Raw genomic sequence first — 19903 nt, 5'->3', positions numbered from 1 at the left:
CAAAAATAAATAAAAACCTAGTAGAACGGTCTCATTTTTACACGAATATTAAAATCTTAGAAATACTTATAATTAGGAGAGTAGCTGTAATTTACTCAAAAATTAATAAAATGAGGGCAAGAATACTGAGAATTTAGCCGTTTTCACTCTTCAATCGTAAATATATATATCAAACATATGAACGAACAAATAGTATAACATTGGTCGTGTCAGCATGATGGCACCAAGAAACAACTTCTTGTTTTTGAATTCTTGAAATAAATGGTCATCTCCGGCAATTATCATCTTTGTCAGTAGGCAAACAAACAAATTTTCACAAGGACAACGGGTCCAAAATCATATATATATGATAGAGAAATTGATTAGAAAAGCGCAAAATTACATGGCCAACAACCATTTTAACACTATGGCCACACTAGTTTTCAGCTAAGGCAACTAACGCAATCCCAATTATCAAACTTTAATGTCTGAAAAAATTCAGGCAACCACGCAAATTGCCATGAAATCATCCTCATCATTTAGGAGGCAAGAAAACCAATTCCAACCAAGTGTTGCCTCCCCATTGGTCGGTCTCACAGACATGTTCTTGCCTAACCAATAATTTTGATCAAAGATTCCCATTGTTTTTACTTTCCCCTAACGTTTGCATGTAATTGAAATATCAGTGTCATATTGTGGAAAAGTGAAGAAAAGGTGAGGGCTTTTTTTATCGTTCATGCATTTATTTTCCGTTGGTGCAAAGTGTAGAGAACTTAGTGTAGTGAGATGCATCGTGTTATGAGTGGTACGTAGGGTGAAGTGTTCGAAAGCGATGTCGAATTGTCCCATAACTTTTTTACCTTTTCTTTTCTTGTCTAAATGGACTACGTTTTCAACATGAAAGGTGTGGATATTTATGTTGCCATTAGACGACATTGTGGATAGGGGTGTTGATTTGGTTGATCGTTCGTTGTTTTCTTCTCGAATTATGCCAAAACTGAAGGTATGTATTTGCAAAATTCTCGTTTTAGAAATCAGATTGTGATAGTTTTTAAACGACATAATTAAGTAGAATTTTCCTCATAAATCAAATCGAGTAATCAATTTTTATCATACCAATTGAGATTTTACTTTTATTTTTAATTAGGTTTGTGTAGGATAAACGATCAATATTTACTCCCACAATCAAGATTAAGATGCTCGAAAGTTTGTATATATATCATAGTAAAATTAAACCGAAATTATTTATAATTAACAGAAAATCGAGCTCTCATTGTAATTATATATGAAACATTAATTAATAGGGGATAATGTTTTTGGTTAAATTGCCCAACAAACACTATACAGTGTTCACAATGTAATAAAATTGTTACCATCACAATATTGTAATTTATAAACTTTATCATTTGTAGAACATACAAAATTTTCAAACCCAAAAATAGCTATCTAGCCTAACATGATGGACCCAAGTCCAATTTCATGCATGTTCACACCTACCTTGAGTACTTATCATACAACTCAGAAATAAATAAATAAATAAAAATTTTCTGCTCATATGTTTTATATATATATATATATATAATATGATATTAAATTTCGGAAATATCTGTATAGTATATAACATGGGACAATCTTTAGAATCTTTTCTCGAGCTGATCGCCCTGCAACTTGACCACCACACACTGATTACAAAGTAATCACAATAATTATTTTCAGATGAGATGATAATCATAACTTGGTCAAAAGAAATAGCAGAAGAATACCACACCATACCCTCATCAAAGTCACAATTTCTTTGGATCTGCTTTTAATACATCACCTAAGTCTATCTAATTATTTTTCAATTGTTTTATGTCACGCCAAAATGTGTCATGGCCTGCTTTTACATCTAGGCCTTGGCCCCCTTCCACATAATTAAACATAGATTCCTTTTAGGTTTATTTTAATATTATTATTTTCTTATTATTATCCCTTACACTTTATTTTGGATATCCAAGAATATTTCTGATGAGAAATTGTGGCCTATGACCTGTTCAGGTAGACCCAGCTCTCAATCCACTCACTTTGGATGGCAGCTCACTCACACCCTCTTTGATCCACTTCTTGGACCAAGCCCAACTCGTCCACCCCGACCTATTGGTCCGACCCGATTGCTTTATATATATTCTTCTCCTCTCTGCAGAAGTAATCCTAAACCTAAATCCCCCTCCTTTCTCTCTTGCCTCCTTGTTCTCATTCTTCTCTATAATCCACACCCCCGTCTTCCCTCCTCGACTTCTTCTTTAACTGCTCTAATCTCTCACTGTCATTAATGGCCCCTCTCTATAAATACTTCTTCACTACTTCTGGTATATCAAACATACATAACAAAATTCTTCTTCCTTCTTCTCCTATCTTACTAACAGTGTTTTTCGTAAACTATATTTTAAGTGAAAACCCTAAAGGTTGATTTGGGTTTTGTGAGGTCTTATGTGGACAAATTTTTCTTAGTGGTGTGATTTTTGTGGGTTTGCAACCGGCGTGTGAGGTTGCCAGCCTTTGTGGTTGTGGGCTTTCCTTCATCGAATCTGACTCTAAATTTTATAATTTCTCTGTTTCCTTTTATCTGTTTATGTGTTCTGAGATCTGTAAATATTTGTTAATATTTTCTTGTAATATTAGTCTATAATTTTTTAAGGATTTTATAACCCATAATTTGCCCTAATAGTTGATTAGGGCATTTGGTTCCATTGGGCTCACTACTGCTGGTTCCACACCAACAATTTCGTTACTTTGACTATATGCTTATCAATAATTTTACGTGCGATACATAAAATTATATAGAAATATCATGAGTTAAAATAAATAATTTGTGAACCTAGTATATGATTCCAATATCTGAGTTTTATCGTATTATATACGAGGAAAGAAAAGAAAAGATGGATTAAATTAATACAAGTTTTGTTTACTACATATATAAATACATACACAAGCGACATCAAACTCCCTTGTCCTCTTCTTTCCTATCCATACTGTCTTGATGACCTTCTGATCAAACACTTGAGAAATTAATTTATTAATAATTCCTCTTGCCTTGGGACATTCTTTAAGATACACTGAACTAATGTTTGTGTTTTCTCCTGCTGTTGAGAAAGTGTGCAAGAAGGAGAGCTCCATTTGTTAGGTGCAGAGGTGTGTAAACAAGAAAGTAGATGTTGCCCCCACACTCAGTACAAATCCTAAAAAACAAACCTAGATTTTGAAAATCCCCTCAATTTAAAAAAGGATGTCCCAACAGTAGAAAACTGTCTGAGGCTCTCAGCATTTAATATTAATTGGGTGGCCATAAGAAGCATTTAATAGAAATGGTTGTTGTCCCAACTTAGGCTTGTTTGGACAGGAAATTGTCCAATTCATCATTTAATGTTTTTGGAATCAACAATTCCAACACCTCACATGGCTTACATATTCTCACATTTATTTCGTTACATACCTCTTTTTTCTACTTTTTTCTATGAAAAAATATAGTGTCATCAGCTCCGATCACCATCATAGATCAGAACACGCCTTTAAAATTATAATTTGCTTGTAAGAATATTTACAAATTATCTATCAACAAAGTTCTCATATTGTCACATAAAGTCCAGTACACAATTTTCTAACAACAAAAGAGTACTTCTTGTTGTTAAATGAGTAACTAATTGTCATTTTCTTACATATAGAGAGTTTGAAGTCTCTTCAAAACCTAGCCTAGGTAGGGTTAAATTTCCAGTTCTTGAAGGTAAAAATCTGATATACTAAAGTCAAAGGTCTTCCTTAAGATTCAAGACATGTATTGTATAGTAATCAAATTAATTAGGAAGAATCAATTGCACATAACCCAAAGTAATTAATGTTTGGAAATTGCTTTGCGTTTAAGATCTCCTAAGTTTTGGAAGAAGAGTTAATTACCCAAGTAAGAAATGAAGACTTTTAATCAGAGGGGTAACCGACTTGGTCAGAGATTATTCTCCACATAAAGTAATTATCCCTTAATTAATTTTTAATAATAATTAATTTTAATAGTGTTTTTATGACATCATTTCCCACACGCTCGCATTAATAGTAGTTTTAATGAAGCATGTTATTAAAGCAAAGCTTCTTAGTTATGCTTAATATTTTACTGAATTGCATAAAGAGCCACTTTTTAGATTAATTAGACTGGAAAAAAGTTGTTGATATTCCTGCTTAATTCTTAATTATGCACATTATTGATGTTGCTTTATGAGTTAAATACACAAGTAATGATTAACAGTTAAGCAGTGCAATATACCACTAGATGTTGTTGCCTTAGCCCTATATTTTTTTTTTTTTTAAAACGATCCTTACATAATTTATAATAATATTAATAAATTAAGAAATATATCAATTTAATCAATAAACTCCCATTACATCAATCTCATTAAGCGAAACAGATACCCGTACGTTTTGGGAGACAGAGTATGCGTTTATTAATTTTAGAGTAAATTACAACGGCATGCTTTGGTATTTTTGTAATTGTAAATACATCTTGTTATTTGAAAAATTACAAATATCCTCCTACAATAAATTGTCACGAAGGGATATTTGTTAAATGACTGATAATACTAGGGAATATTTATAATTTTTCAAATAATAAAAAGATAATTATAATTATGAAAAACCTCAAGAAAGGCTGTTGTAATTTATCCTTAATTTTATGAAATATATTTATACTATATATTAAGAGAGAGCACCTTTATGGTGTCTCTCCCTCTTTGGTATGTTAATTTTTTTTTTTATCGAACTTCCCACTCTCTCATTATCTTTTAATAGTTATTTTTTCTTTTAATTTTCTTTCATTATTTTGTAGGAATATAATATTAATTTATTATTTTATATACACTATTAAATAAAAAAAAATATAAATTTTTTATTTTTCATGTTATTTTAAAAATTCACATAGAGTGTGCTACAAATTACTAGTATTATAATAATAGTAACTATAATTTTCGTCTCTGTCACTGACAAGTAATTTTAATATACAGAATCAGCCTACGACACTGTAAGTTTTTCTCTAAAAATATTACATTTGCAACAGCTTAACTAGGTTTAGTTATATCTAAGATTGACCTTAATTTTTCTTTTTTTCTTTTTTGCATAAAGTTATACATTTTGAAAATGTATATTTGTTGATGAAATTGTATTATCTCTGAAGGATGCAAAATAACATGTTTCTGGAGTTGATGATGCAATATGTGGCATGTTTCAGAGCTGTTCCCTTCAAATATATGTTAATCTTGAAGAGTAAGGTATTTTAAAACAAAAGGGAAATAATTCAGACACCAAAGAGTTGACCCGATGTTTCCAATGTCTAAAACTAGCACTTCTCATATGGGAACTCAAACACAACAAATTATTAGATAAATACAACATACATGCGTACAGAGGACATAATTATTTGGCCGGTTGTAAACAAATGCGGAAAATGACTCAATTCTTCAACACCATCAATCCTTCTAACTTGTCAACACCATCCATGTTTTCACCTGCACATATAAAGCAATATAAAAATAGCCCAGATGGCTTCAAACATAGTTAAAGCGTTGGATTTCTTTGACTCTTGACTTGCAGCATGGAAAGATATAAGAGAGAGAGCGCCCAAGAAAGGAGTTTAAATAGCTTAATTATAACAAAATCGTCCATCATTAGCTCCCTTAAATCTGAATCTTGACCGCGTCGACAGTCCTCCAAGATCACCACCTTTGAAGGATAACCACATGGCAGTCTCACGAGAATCTGTTCAAAAAACACTGCCGGCCCCCATGACACTAAAATATAAACGAAAAAAATTCATGCATAAGTATTAAGCATCGATATCATGAAATAATAGTATAAAAACCATTAGTAGTACATAGTATAATAATGATAATGCAAAAGGAATTCAGAATAAAGTATAAAATGTGTCACTTAGTATAACCGGAGTGACGGCAATTTAAATCATGGTTGTGGGCACTCAGAGAGGGACCATAGGTTTCATCTCACCACCTTCCAGTCTTTCCTTGTTTCTTCCCTTATCTATTTCATTACTAATTTCCCCACCATCATCTTCTCTCCCTCACAAACATTCCTAACAGAACAAAAAGGTGTGTTCTTTTCTTGTGAGAGAGAAACGAATGGGGAATTGCCAGGCAGTGGATGCAGCAGCATTAGTGATACAACATCCAAGTGGGAAGCAGGAGAGGATGTATTGGCCGGTCGCAGCCAGTGAGGTGATGAAAATGAATCCAGGGCACTACGTCTCTCTCATAATTCCATTACAGATTTCTGGTGAAGGCCAAGAGAATTCAGATGATAACAAGACGGTGCGGTTCACTCGTGTTAAGCTTCTCCGCCCGAGTGATACTTTAGTTCTTGGCAGGGCCTATCGGCTTGTCACCACTCAAGGTTCGGCCTTTCTGCATGTACTTGCAAGAAGCTTTTTCTGAATTTTCTTTGTGATAGTTTTTGGTCTGACAGTTGTGGGATTTTGCTGCAGAGGTCATGAAAGTGCTTAGAGCAAAGAAGCATGCAAAAATGAAGAAACGCCAGTCAGAATTAGGGGAAACTCTGCAGATGAATTCAGAAAATAAGAGTACCAGTTCTGAGTGTGAGCCTGAGAAGTCTGCATCACAGAAGAACAATCAGGTAAATCGTCGGCCATTTAATTTCTCAAATTGGGATATCAGTTTTATCTGCTTCTGCAAAATTACAAAGGAAGAGAATGTAAGGTCATAATATATAATCAAGAGGGCCTCTGAATATGATTATAGTCAGTGTAGATTAGCAGTATTAATACAGATTAGAAAAGCATTTTCTTGGAGAAATGAAGCCACCATTTATGTTGCTCCTATGACTCAATATACAAGATGCAAAATGGAGAGGGTGGAACCCACTACTCAGACTGCAGAATTTCATTCGTTTTGACAGTAAATTCAGAACTTTATTTCAGTGCGTTGTAGGATCAGTCATTTCTGCCACTAAAAATTCACCACAAAACTGTCAGAACATATCAAGAATTATCTTCTTTTAATTTATACTAATTAATATATTGACAATTTGCAGGCCACAAGACCTGACAGACATCAGCAGAGATCAGGATCGACAAATTTAGCTGCAGGAAGGCCCAAATCATGGCGGCCATCTTTACAAAGCATTTCAGAGTCTGGAAGCTGAGATAGTCAATTTTAGAGAAATTTTCTGCTACGCTGTCAACCGCAAAACATTCAACTTGCAAAATGTTGAGAAATGTTTCCTTTGTATAGCTAATAGGAGAGAATGGTAAACAAGAGTCTCTTTCTTGACTAATACATGTTTTCCTAGTGAAATTTGAACATCCCAAGACATCTTCCTTTGCATTCTCTACTGACCCACCAACCTCAAGATAGGTGGGGATAGGTATACAGTATGCGGACATCATTCGTCTGATCTGGAGTTCCAATTTTCCCAATCCTCATCGACGTAATTTTGTGCCCACAATAACGAAGCTCGAGCAGCTAACGGTGCTCCAGGAAGATTTTTTTCCTTGAGAGACACCATCATATCCGTGAAAGGCTCGATCAATAATGTTCCAGGTCCTCCATATTGTTTGTGTAGGAATTCACTGAATATCTAATGTCACAACAGGATGTGTTAAAACAGGTTAGTTTCAGGCAATTAACCTTAACTGAAACTATTTCATCATCAGTTTAGAAGTACCAGGAAGATAGATGATTTTAAAGCACAATGCCAGCACAGGAAAAGTCAAAAAGCTGTTTCAATGGTAAGATGTTATTCTTCTCAGAGTCAATCAATGCATTCTTTTTGGTCCAAGGAAAAGGAAGATATTTTGAGGACAAAAACAATTGTTTTGCTACTTCTGACAATCAGCAACATGGAGTGCAAGAAGTGATACTATGATGATCAGACCAAGCAAGCATAGAAGAGTAATACAGAATTCATGTGAAGGCTTGTGCATAGTATCACAACCTTCTATTTGGGGAACGGACAACCAGAATCTTCCAATGTCCAGGAGATTAAGTAAACATTAAAAAATGATATAATCACATGGTGTAACTGCAAAAAGCTTGATATGAAATCAGCCTTTTCCTTCAGAAATCAGTCTTGTATATTATAACACAAGAAAATCAGCTTACGAAGGACTAAGATTCTCCTGATTTTACAACGTCATCAAACCAGACAAACTCGAAAACAATTCATATAGTAACTATTATATGACTAGGAGCAGATTCACCAACTTGTGCTAAACTGATCAAATCAGAGAGAATCATTTACTAAAGCATCAATATAGTGGCCAATGAAGCTATAATCCAGAGAGGTAAAGTCCAAGAAAACAAAACCAGAAAGCAATAATACTTGTATCTGTTAGCCAATTGAAGCAATATTAACATTTGAATAGAAGTTTCACCGAGTAGTTTCTAATTAGAGTCTTTAAATAAGAGTACAACTCAAAATTAGTGAAATCTATAACCAGCAACTCGGAAATAGCTGATTAACCAAGTAACATATTACGTAACCCACAAATAATTTCACAAAATATCAATGGAAAATTACCTCGGCACAGACATTGACAACCATTTGAAGATCATCTCCGAAGGTCTCTTTTTCTTTCAACAGTTTCTTCAGCAATTCAGCTTTGAACTTCTGCGTCTCCTATAATTTTTCCAAAAACACATAGTTACTGGAAACAAAAAAAAGGCGGTCACCATTTAAAAAATACAATCTTTAGAAAAGAGAGAGAGAGAGAGAGAGAGAGAGAGAGAGAAGAAATCCCATTATTGACTTACAGCTGAAGCAAAATCAGCACTGGGGTCAGGATAAACGTACTTCTGGGATGGGGTTGCCTTTGGAGGTCTTGAGAAAGTCTCTCGGCAGAAAAAGAGCGAAGGCCTTGGCAGGATAAGGGAAGCGCTGCGCAGGATAGCACAATTGGGGATAGCCTTTCTGGCGGGAACCGCCGCGGGTGAGCGGAAGATGAGGTTACCGAGCGACGCTGACGCCATTTGGTGGCTAACGTACGCCGGGGTGCGACTAGTGGTGAAATTCGGTCATCTTAATAGATGGGCCGGGGCCACTTGGATGATCAATATGTTCCTTATTTCGATATAAGGCCCATTTCTTTTAAACCACACAATTTCATAAACGGGCTGTATCCAGAACTTAACCCCAAATAATTGGGCTGGGTACAAGTGGGCCCCATTTGAGTTTTTGGGCCACTGAAATTTATACGGATCGTGGTCTAACTTTACATAACCCAATGGAAGCATCATAGCCTAACAACCCAATGTACTTCTTAGCCTTTAGTTTTCGGCTTTACCCAATTTTATTCACAGCCCATCACAAACAACACCTTTTCTCGATTTATGTGTGTCATCCTTTTATAGGATTCATATTAATTTTTTCTGTGTCGTTCCAATTTTATCGATTGTCTCCAAAGGGACAACAACACCTAATCTAGTAAAGGAGTGCAAGAAAACGATCCACGAGTTCGAGTATCAGATAGAACTTGGAAAATCAATTTTGATCTTTCTTTCAGATGAAAAAAAATGCATTAAACTAATTATTTAAAATGCATACGTACCAATGAAAACAATCTATTAATCATATTTAAAAGGTCATATTTAGATAGATAGATAGATACACAAGTATATTACTTATTGATGTAGCCAAGAAGGAAGATGGAATAAGCAGTAAATAATTAATTAATATTTAGATCCATTGCTTGAATGGTTTAGGAATTTAATTATTTAAGTCCCGCCCATCAAATCTTGAAATTCTGGGCTTACTTTCCTAATCTTCCTTTTGGCTTTTTCTGCTTAGTTGAACATTTTTTATTGATGTGATGGAGTAATTATTCTACCTTTGAAACAAAACCTAATTGTTTGTGCCAAATTGTTATTACTGCCATCATTAGGACAGGTTAGGTTAGAACTTAAATATCAATCTTCATGTAAAAGTTCTTACACTTGTACTACTGCATGTCACGAATCTGATAATCCTCGATCCCCCATATCCAAAAACAATCATAATATAAAATCTCAAAAGCAGACAATTTTGTGCTGCAAACCAGCCCCAAAAGTTTTCACTATTTGCTTTTATGATTAAGACATGAGGGCAAAAATTTTAATAATGCAGATCATGTGGTGTGATCAAAAAAATATATATAGTTTGTGTTGATGATTGTAGAGATGACTCTTTTGTCTCCACTCTTTGGCAAGAATGGAGGTCCATCCACAGTCACAAAGCATTAAAGAAAAGAGAAACATGCCATTTCCACGCTCCCCTCCATTTACACCCCTCTTGCCTTTGTCACTCCCTTTTTTCAGCCACTTTTGATGCTTGTAAATTGGCATCCTAAGAGAAAAATTATGAGTTGGAAAGACACCAACATAAAGATATTGATGCACCGAGCTGGTGCATACAATCTGTACCCCGTGACCTGAGGTATTGATGATATGCTGGTGTTGTTTTATAGGAGCTTATTGAAACTTTTTTTTAGGACAAAATTATACAAATTTAAAAAATTTGAGAAAGGACAATACGGGGCACAGATCGCGTCCAACATTTATATTTGGTTTGTTTTATGCTATATTGTCCTAAAATGAGAATGAAATGAGGAGGATGGAGAAAAGGGTGCATGGCCTTTGGGGAATTAATGAATGAAAGTGTTGCTGTCTTGCATTATGAAATCTCATGAAGTAAACTGGGAAACTGTGGAATGATTCCAACTTTTGAATTCTTTTAGTCCAGTGTCCAATCGCTACTCTTTTTGTCTTACAACACAAAAAATAAGGATCAAAAGCTGAGGTTTATAGGGTCTTCTTTTTATCTCTTCAATTAAAGCTGTGAATTTGATCTGTTTAAAAAGAGTGTGACTCAAACATTTAACGCTCCTCTATACCCCTCCACATCCACTTTCCTAGATGACAGAACGAATACCTCTTTAGGCTTCAGTGGGCAGACCATTAAATTAAGTGTAAATATCTGTCATTTTATCTATTTCACAAGCCAAGAAACAATAAAAACTATCGAAAAGGTTCAGATTATAGCCCTCCAATACTTAAGTTAACAATATGATATAGGAAGAATAGTGAAAGTCGTAAAAAACTATTTGGTATGAAAAATTGTACTTCTGAAGCAGAAGGGCTGACTAGTATTTATGAATTTTTTGACTTCGGATAAACAACAAATCCGAAAATGATTAAGCGGTCATCATTGTGGTTAAGAGAAATGAAAAAGGCACTAACTTTGGTTTGGTTTAAGCATTGAGGGCATTTGTGTAAATTCCCACAATCTTGAATTATACATCAATTATCAGGTAACAAGTATAAAGTGAGTTATTTTATAATTCAACCTTAATTATACATATGGATTATGCTTCTCGAAATTGTCCCTTAAGTGATTGCGACCAAGATTTCGTATTGTTAGAACCACATATATTAATATCAATCACACAATCCAAAGCATTTTCTTCACAATTTTCTTTGGTAGGTGTTAGGTGTACTCAATTCTGTCGAACATTATTGTTATAAATTAGTTGCATGATTGACACAACTTAATTACAAAATAAATCTATGACTTTAGGCTTTAGCACAATCACACACGAATATTACAACATATGCATGCATGTTACCTCAAATTAAAGCAACTAATGTTGTCGAACATTAACAAGATTTTTAATCCAAAAATAGTTCAAAATTGTCCAGCTTTTATCTTTTCATGGGACGTATTTGTAGCAAGGAGCGAAGCTGAGTTGTAAATTAATAGACAGCCTCGATCTACGGGTTTGTTTCCAAAGGTAAAGAAGCAGACATTAATTGAGCCAAGCATGCCCGTCGAAGTAGGTAATCCATGAAACTGTACTAAGGAAATTAACTTGTGACAACATAGTCATATTTTTCTCAAATGTGGACCACGAAACCAGCTGTTGGTTGAATGTCCAAGATACATGAAAAGATGATTAATGATTTAGTCCCCTTGTACCGTACATTCTACACCCTCGTTTTGAGGGTACATTTGAATAGAATTTACAGGTTTTATGAAGGTATTTTGTGGGGTTTAGTTTTCAAGAATTAGCGTATTTAATTAGTATTAAAGGCAGGAACCTTGTTTTCTTTCAACTACAGGGTTTGGAGGAAAAATTGTAATTTTCGTCGTGTAAGTGTGGAGGGGTTATTTTCGGTCCACTTGAAATTTATCTGACAATAAATTATAATAATGAACATTTGTAGTGAAAATTGCTAAGTTGACAAGAAAATGTCTCTCATTTCATGTCGACATCACGTGCCACGCACATGATATTTTCTGACCAAAATTATATTTTTTTACAATAAATATTTTCGATGTGCTTTTCTTAAAAAGAAATATCTTTTATGAAAAAATGAGTTTTAAATAGATAAAAAAAAATACTAGTCCGTTACTTATAAGATGAAAATAATATTTTTTTTTTAAGTTTGAAAATGGGAACAAGACTTTTCAATTAATGGTATATATAACTAAGGGATTCCATTTAATAGTGTACTTCATACTTGAATAACCAAACAATTTACTTTTATTGATAATAACATTTGTAGAAGTCTACTAATTAGTTACATGCCACAACATCATATATATATATATATGTATGTATATGTGGACATATGCTACAGTCAAAATGCACGGAATAATGTAACTGTCTGGTCAATGTTTGGGTATTGCAAAGGAGGACGTACGTGACCCCAGCTCGCACCTCCTGCATTGCTTAAATAACGAGATGACAATACGTGGGATTTGAGGCGAATTTCAAACTCAACAAATTGCGAGCATTTTCTTCAACACAAGGCCCGTCCTTTCTAGAACCCCCATTCGTTGAACCAATTAGGATTTAATAATTACAAAAGTAGATTATTTTATATGTTTTTATGTGCATGCTTTAATTCTTAAAAAGTTATAATAATGTTATATATTGTTTTACTTTCTGTTGACATTATACATTATTAACCAATTTTATATTATTTAAATTCATAGGAGCATTATATACAATGTATAATAATTTAGTAAGTGTAGTACGTAGTTGAACGGGCCAAATGAAAAGGTTCTAGTTATTGAGAGTTAGAAGGTTAGGTTTCTGGGGGGTGGGGGTAGAGGAAGAGGCATAAATGTTTGAAATCTGGGTGAGATCAGTAGACAGCAGATGGGTCAGGTCACGAGAAGGGGACTGGTTAAGGAGTCATATTCACTGATTGAATCAGTCTTTTATTGCCTGAGGGACCAACTCCCAGTCCCAGTCCCTTCATCACCCATCACAACAAAGTTTTCTCCACCTTTCTTCTTAAATGCTTTTTTATATATACTCAGTAATAAAACAAATGGCTAAGCTACAAAATCTTTATTGTCAATCACGTGCACTGCACAGACCCCGGATCAATGGGGTCACCATGGGAGAAAGTAAGAAATAAGAATTTCTAATTTCCAGTGTAAATTAAATAAACAATGCCTGATATTTTTATTACATCCAAATACAACACTCATTGTGGAAAAAAAAAAAAAAAAACCATACATAAATTATGAGAAGGCCCCAAAGACCTCTGTAGTTAGGCCAATTCTTGGCATTCCTAGAAAGAGACTTTTCTCTCGTTTCAAACAAAAACCAAAAGAGAAAAAGTTTAAGGAAAAAGAAGTTTCACGTGTATTTGTTACACGCGCACCCAAACAACACACGTATTAGGAAATATATATATATATATATATGTCCAAGTATATAGTTAGGACAAAAGAAAGAAAAATAAAGGGACATTTCCCGCCAAAAAAGCACACATGCACACGTGTACACCACACTATATGCGCGCATACACATCACTCAACAACCCATAAGGTGTTCATGGAGCCACGCACGAACCTTATTATATCTCCCTCCTGTTCTCTTTTATTGCATCACTTCATTAATTTGTGAATGGGGAGCTTTGTATAGTGCAATGATGGACCTGGTAACCTACTCCTATTTCATGAACAGCACCTCAACATCAATTTTTTTGCCAAACTCCATTGATTTTCCAACCCCTTTCTGGACCCACCAATCCCTTTTATTCATCAACAATCAATGCTACAATTGAATTCAATCGCTGCTCTCCCCTTCATAATCATTCATGTACTCCATCACTCCACTATAACATTATTCAATTCTCATCACTTTCTCACACCAGAATAGGAGTACTAACATATGTATCAATACCCCTTCCCTTCCCTTCCCTTGGGAATCTGCGAACCTATTCATGGATGACAATATGCCCACCAAGAAAGGTTATAATGAAATCTCCCATACATTTTGTACACCCATTATGTCTATTTACTTATCTACATCACTCGTCTCGATTCTTATCTCATTGTACCCTCCGAGGAAAAATATTGAGGATTCTAGACAACTCACACCACCATTTTCTTTTCTTTTTCTTCTTAATTGTAATTAACTCTCTTAATCAGAGCTTCCTTTCTCATCATCGGACCACAAAGAATTATTTAACTTCCTTCTTTTATAAGACAAGGATAAGGAGGAGGATGAGGATGATGATGATGATGATGATGATGATGATGAAGCACTCGAAGTAGTACTCGCCCGAGGCATTACTCGGAGCTGCGGTAAAACCTTTGGTTGCGACTTTGGCTTAATACTGAAATTGATTTGTCGAATCAATTGGTGGCAACTCGTAATATTATCCTGCAAAATAAGGGGATTTTCTATCCAAGTTGGCAAATATTTCTTGTCAAACGTACAATAACGTAATTCATGATTTTCTTTCTTACTTTGTGGAGTCCATCACACCATGACTCAGCATGTTGAGCTGTGATCAAAGAGAAATTTGGCAGATCATTTGCTGCACAGAGTATTGCTGCAGCAGCAAAGCTAGATGGCCGATATTCGAGGAAGCTGGTCTCTGTTGATATTAAGAAAAAGGTATTTCAAGTCAAAAGAATTAGTTAAATTATAGAATTAATTGATGCATGATGAGAAAAATATAATTAGCTAGCTTCTTAAGAGTACCTCGAATGGTTGAGAGAATAATATCTTTTGCCCTTGACGTAAGGAACTCAGTAAAAGTTCCAGTTGGGTCCATCTTGAGTGCGAAAAAGCAGAGATAGGAAAATGGAGAAATAGAACGGAGTCTCCAATCTAAGACCCTCAGAACAAGAAGTTCCATTCTTTGTATAGTTCTTGGTTCAAAAATAAATTTTGATGAACCTTCAACCTAATAATTAGAGAAAATTATCCATCAATCTGATTTTCATTTTCAAGCTACCCACTTCACTAAATCAATATTATCAAGATAAATCACAAAGTACCTGAAGATCCAGAAGAGAAGGAACCAGAGGTTCCTCCATCTTAGCAGCTAATGACAAGCATGCAACGGACAATAGTTGCAGTGGCCATCCACTCATTTTCTGCAATTATTTTGAGATGTGTGACGAAGAATACAAAATCTCATTGACAAATACGTATATACATTATTAGAATAAAACAACAACGGATTAGTTGTGTTGAATTACAATAAAACCCAATTATTAACAAATAATTAATGATACCCATCGGAATGCATGTATTCTGAGGTTGTTAGGGACCAAAAGAGGCAAATGGACCTTCCTAAATACATATACTTTTAGAGAAGATAATGCTGCTTTATATATATTATCAACAAGCATGTTAATTAATAGTTCTATTCGTCATCATTCACATATTTCCTCCACATTATATATATATATATTCTCTGGTACATAAATATCAAGAGTATTAATATAATGAAAAGGGCTACAAGAAACAAATTCTTCGACAAGTCACAATCTCCATAATAATATTGGATTAGCGGTAAGTTTATGTCAATTCAAGTCTCCAGCTTTTTTGCCTTTAATTCATGGAACCGCGCGCGCGCCCTACATGTATTCCATTGGGCGCATAGAATTAATTAAACACAAGGAGATGATGTTAAAGTTTTTAATAAATGATGGTATCTATATCACTATTTATTATGACCAATTAAAGTTAAGGCCTATAAATGATTCATAAATGGGATTTTTTTTCTAGGTAAAATCGCAATTTACAACTTTTTGCAGTTTAGTTTAGTCACAACCCGTAAAGATTAAATTAACAAACATCCACTAATGATAATTAATTTAGGTCCATTTCAGTTGTTTTGAAAGTCAATATCGAAAATGATTTTGATGACCCGCGGAGGGGTAAAAGGAGTGCATTAGAATCAACATAAGATACTTTATTTGTCCATATATACTAATGAACGTCTTGATCTGACATTAATTGACACATACGGTGTCATTAGTTATTTAAGAAACTAAACAATCCTAATTTTTAGGATTTAGGAGTTGAAAAATAGAATAATAATAATAATAATACAGGGTGATATTATCTTACTGGCAAGCGATGGGAGTAAAGGAAACGATCAAAATAGTTGACGGAGAGATACGCCGTTAATGGATGAAAACCATAATATCGTTGCACCTGCAAAAGAAACGAGAATCCGTTAACTGTGCCGTTAAGTTTGTAGCTTCCTACGAATCACTGTTTCATCGCCGTTTATGAGTCTCTCTGTGAATCCATTAAAAGTCACTCCTGCAGAAGTAGGCGCACACTAGAAACTCCATTCTAAACCGTTCCACTATATGATATCTTAAGTGATTTTAACTTGTCCAAGTGCCTCGTTAAGGATTTATCAAAGTAACAAATAATTCACTCTTTTCCTAGCTCATATATTCAAGGTGAAGTTAGCCGCCTGCGCATGATAGAGAAAACACGAATCATGAACCAGAATTTGGAAGAAAATAATATACCTTGAAAATCCATGCAACAGATTCCCCTCTAACAGACGAATCAATCGGTTGATGAGTGGAGCGCGAACTAATTCCGGCTAGATCTCTCTCGTCTTCCAAGAGTCGGGCGATGGATTCCTCAACTTCCGCCGTCGGAGATTCGAGGTCCGATGAATATTCAGACGATAAATCTCCACCGCCGGATAAGATAATAGTGGAGTCCTCGCCGCACAAAAGGTCGGAGAAGCAGTCGGAGCACGAAACTGACATGGCGAATTTGACCGCCGACGAAGATCGCTCCTCATTCTCTTCCTATCATCTTAACGAAACTTTTTGGCTTCAAATATTGCCGGAGATAGGTCGGAGCATACGTCGGAAATCGTGCGTGTGGAGAGTGTGTGTGAGAGAGTGTGGGGACTGTAGGTCTTGCTCGGTTTAGATTCACTTCTCCTTGGGATATATAAAGGAGTTAACAAACATAAAGCTATTTTATTTTTATTTTCCTCCGACATTTATTTATGATTTTCTATGTTCTGAATTTCTTTTTGAGTGCCAAAATATCCCGAAATTTTAGAGCATTTACGAAACAGCGATTACAAAACTATGTATCCAAACTAATTACTTTTGCGAGTGAATCAAAAAAATGAACAAGAAATAGCTATTCCAGTTACTCCATACATATATATAATTTAATATTTTATTATTCTTACTTAATTACATAAAAGTGGAAAAAATAAAATAAATAAGTGATCAAACTGATATTTTTTCTTAATTTTTTAAATTTGTATGTACTGATGCAACGACGATCGTTAAAAAAAAAATCTCAACTCACTAGTAGATAACATTTCAAGAAGGAAATGGTGGTTTAAAGACTTTGAACCTACTATGCCAAATTTGTGAAACAGATTAATCTTTCACGTTCATAAAATATATTTTTAAATTTATACATAATGTGAAATTTACATACACAATGTAGACACATATAAATAAAATACCAAATGATATATCAATGTAAAATATTTATATTCCATACAAATGCATCAATTAGATAGATGATAGCCCCATATTATATTTTCTACAATTTAGAGGTATGTGTCAATCATTATATCAGAGATAGTATGTGTTTGACTATTTAAATATGGATGATCAAAACAGTAAAAGTTAAAATTAAAAAATATATTACAACAGTAAAAGTAATTATCCAATTTGTTATAATATAGTAATGACAAAAGGAAAACTACTTTTAATTATGTTAGCGTCCTTGGATTGGGTCACACAAAACACAGAATAGGCATAAATTGGAGTATCCATAAGCATTGTTTCAGCTTTTGGAGGCGCGTGGACATGATTTGACTACTTAAACTCACCCCAAAAAGCTGTGAACAGTTGATACTGGGAATCACAACGAGGCTTTAGTGAATTCAGTGGTCGATTGAAGCCTCCTGGATTAAAATTTTTTAGCTCCAATGCTATTAATGTCTAAATATATATTTATTTTTTCTATAGTAATTTGTTATTTTTTTTAATTAATTTGAATTAAATTATTAAATATAATATTTATATTTAAATATATAAAATGATGTAATGAATCAATTATTTAAAAGAAATGATACAGGAAATGTGAATAATATTCAACTCTTTAGATAAGAATTATTCTAGAAGATAATCTCTCCTATCCTTTGCATATATATAGAAATTGGAGAATTAAAATTGTATATGGACCTTCCTTTTTCTTTTTTTCTTCAACGTTGATGATATGACCAGACGATGCCGGCCAAGTAGCGTTCAATCTAGACAATTTTGCTGGAATAGTTGCAAGTAATTATGAGCTTTGTAATTGTTGGTAACTTTCAACCTTACCAATATATGGAGACAAATAGGATGAGTTAGGCAAAACCCTACAAAATATTTTGATTTTATATAATTGATTATTTGAAGATCAATTTTAGAAAACAAAATAAAATTTGAGCGTAGGATATATAGTTGTGTGATCCAATTTTAACTTTGAAAATTATGTAAAAGAAAATATAAAGAAATAATCGTAGACAAATTTAATTCTTTCACCAGCGCTAGTTCAACGATACTCTTTAGTTGTAGCTAGCTGTAGGTGATTTATGATTTTTCTCAGTATATAATTTACTTTTAATAGCAGTATTTTATTTTTTAATTTGTCTATTAATTTATAAATATTGGTGCATTAATTAATCTTTGAATTTAGATATATTAATTAATGATGTAGTAATGAATCAAAAAAAAAAGTGGAACTTTTTGTTCCATTTGTGACGTCCATATTTTTAGATGTACAAGTCTTATTTTGACATGATTTAACGTCTTGTTATGGGTAGTTGGCTAATTTTCTCATGATAAGAACACCTTTAGAAAAGAATAAATACCATTCTCTTCTAATTTGCAGACAAAACCACTTGTGTTATGGTGCCCTTGCAACCTAAACTGAATCAAAGAAAACCGGGGCTAGTTGTAGGGACATTATGAGCAAGTATTTCTCCCCCTACGGACACCCATTCAATAAATACTCGTAATTAATTCGTCAACTGCTGTTAGCCTACTAGTACGTACTTTGTCATGTCAATTGATTTCAAATCAAGTATCCCTCTTCCTCATCTAATCTATATATCATAATATCATCGTTGTCATCATCTTAAATAAAAAAAAAATACCATCAAATATTATTATTACAATAAGAATACATAAATAAATAGATAGAAATGGTCCTGCTGGTTTCCTTCTTTAAAACAAAATATACAACATTCCGACATCATAATAACTATTGGACATAAAAAAAGGAAACAAGAAAGAAAGGAAAAATATTGTATTTAATTTTGAACCGTAAAAGGGGATAAGTTTTATATTTTCCCAACTAGATAGACTACTATTAATGGGAAAAGCTTATTGCAAGACACGCTTTTTAGGAATTTTTTTCATTATAAATAAAAGTGCATCTATTAGTTTCACATGGTTTCATTTCATATGTACACATTCAAGGCACATGGGTGGTGCTTCACTTATCTGCAAACAACTAACTATGCAAATGCTATTTTGGTTCTCAATATATTAAATGCAACCTATCACTCTTATTCAACTCATGTCTGAATTCATC

At 33.8% G+C, this 19903-nt stretch overlaps 3 protein-coding genes and 1 non-coding gene across 6 annotated transcripts; 1 reads left to right on the top strand and 3 right to left on the bottom strand.

The window, feature by feature from the left end:
• Positions 1-5328: 5328 nt before the first annotated feature.
• LOC105156587 (protein PLASTID REDOX INSENSITIVE 2, chloroplastic-like) lies at positions 5329-9051 on the bottom strand. 3 transcript variants are annotated; one of them, XR_016064160.1, is made up of 5 exons: positions 8781-9051; positions 8548-8646; positions 7373-7605; positions 6594-6695; positions 5329-6487 (listed from the first exon to the last, which is right to left on the bottom strand). XR_016064160.1 is itself a non-coding variant. In XM_088878032.1 (4 exons), the coding sequence occupies exons 1-3, from the start codon at positions 8994-8996 to the stop codon at positions 7411-7413; spliced, it is 510 nt and encodes a 169-aa protein (XP_088734158.1). In that variant the 5' UTR covers positions 8997-9051; the 3' UTR covers positions 5329-6695; positions 7373-7410. The 3 variants fall into 3 exon arrangements, 2 of the variants coding, with proteins under 2 accessions (XP_088734158.1, XP_011071061.1); XM_088878032.1 differs by having other exon boundaries at positions 5329-6695; XM_011072759.3 differs by lacking the exons at positions 5329-6487; positions 6594-6695 and having other exon boundaries at positions 7236-7605; positions 8781-9049.
• LOC105156586 (uncharacterized) lies at positions 6132-7330 on the top strand. The gene is made up of 3 exons (XM_011072758.3): positions 6132-6402; positions 6494-6642; positions 7060-7330. Exons 1-3 carry the CDS (start codon positions 6132-6134, stop codon positions 7168-7170), a joined length of 531 nt encoding a protein of 176 aa, XP_011071060.1. The 3' UTR covers positions 7171-7330.
• Positions 9052-9331: 280 nt separating the features above from the next.
• LOC148789276 (U6 spliceosomal RNA) lies at positions 9332-9434 on the bottom strand. Its single transcript, XR_016064201.1, has one exon. It is a non-coding gene; the product is annotated as a U6 spliceosomal RNA (small nuclear RNA).
• Positions 9435-13420: 3986 nt separating this feature from the next.
• On the bottom strand, positions 13421-17234 carry LOC105156585 (cyclin-D1-1). The gene is made up of 6 exons (XM_011072757.3): positions 16807-17234; positions 16391-16477; positions 15310-15408; positions 15011-15215; positions 14773-14903; positions 13421-14686 (listed from the first exon to the last, which is right to left on the bottom strand). Exons 1-6 carry the CDS (start codon positions 17053-17055, stop codon positions 14444-14446), a joined length of 1014 nt encoding a protein of 337 aa, XP_011071059.1. The 5' UTR covers positions 17056-17234; the 3' UTR covers positions 13421-14443.
• Between the last annotated feature and the right edge of the window lie 2669 nt (positions 17235-19903).

The sequence above is a fragment of the Sesamum indicum genome, linkage group LG2 (genome assembly GCF_026168435.1).
Source record: "Sesamum indicum cultivar Baizhima isolate 11 linkage group LG2, ASM2616843v1, whole genome shotgun sequence".
Classification (NCBI taxonomy): Eukaryota; Viridiplantae; Streptophyta; class Magnoliopsida; order Lamiales; family Pedaliaceae; genus Sesamum; species Sesamum indicum.
The sequence above is the reverse complement of the archived record's forward strand: the minus strand, read 5'-3'. Positions and strand labels throughout refer to the sequence as shown.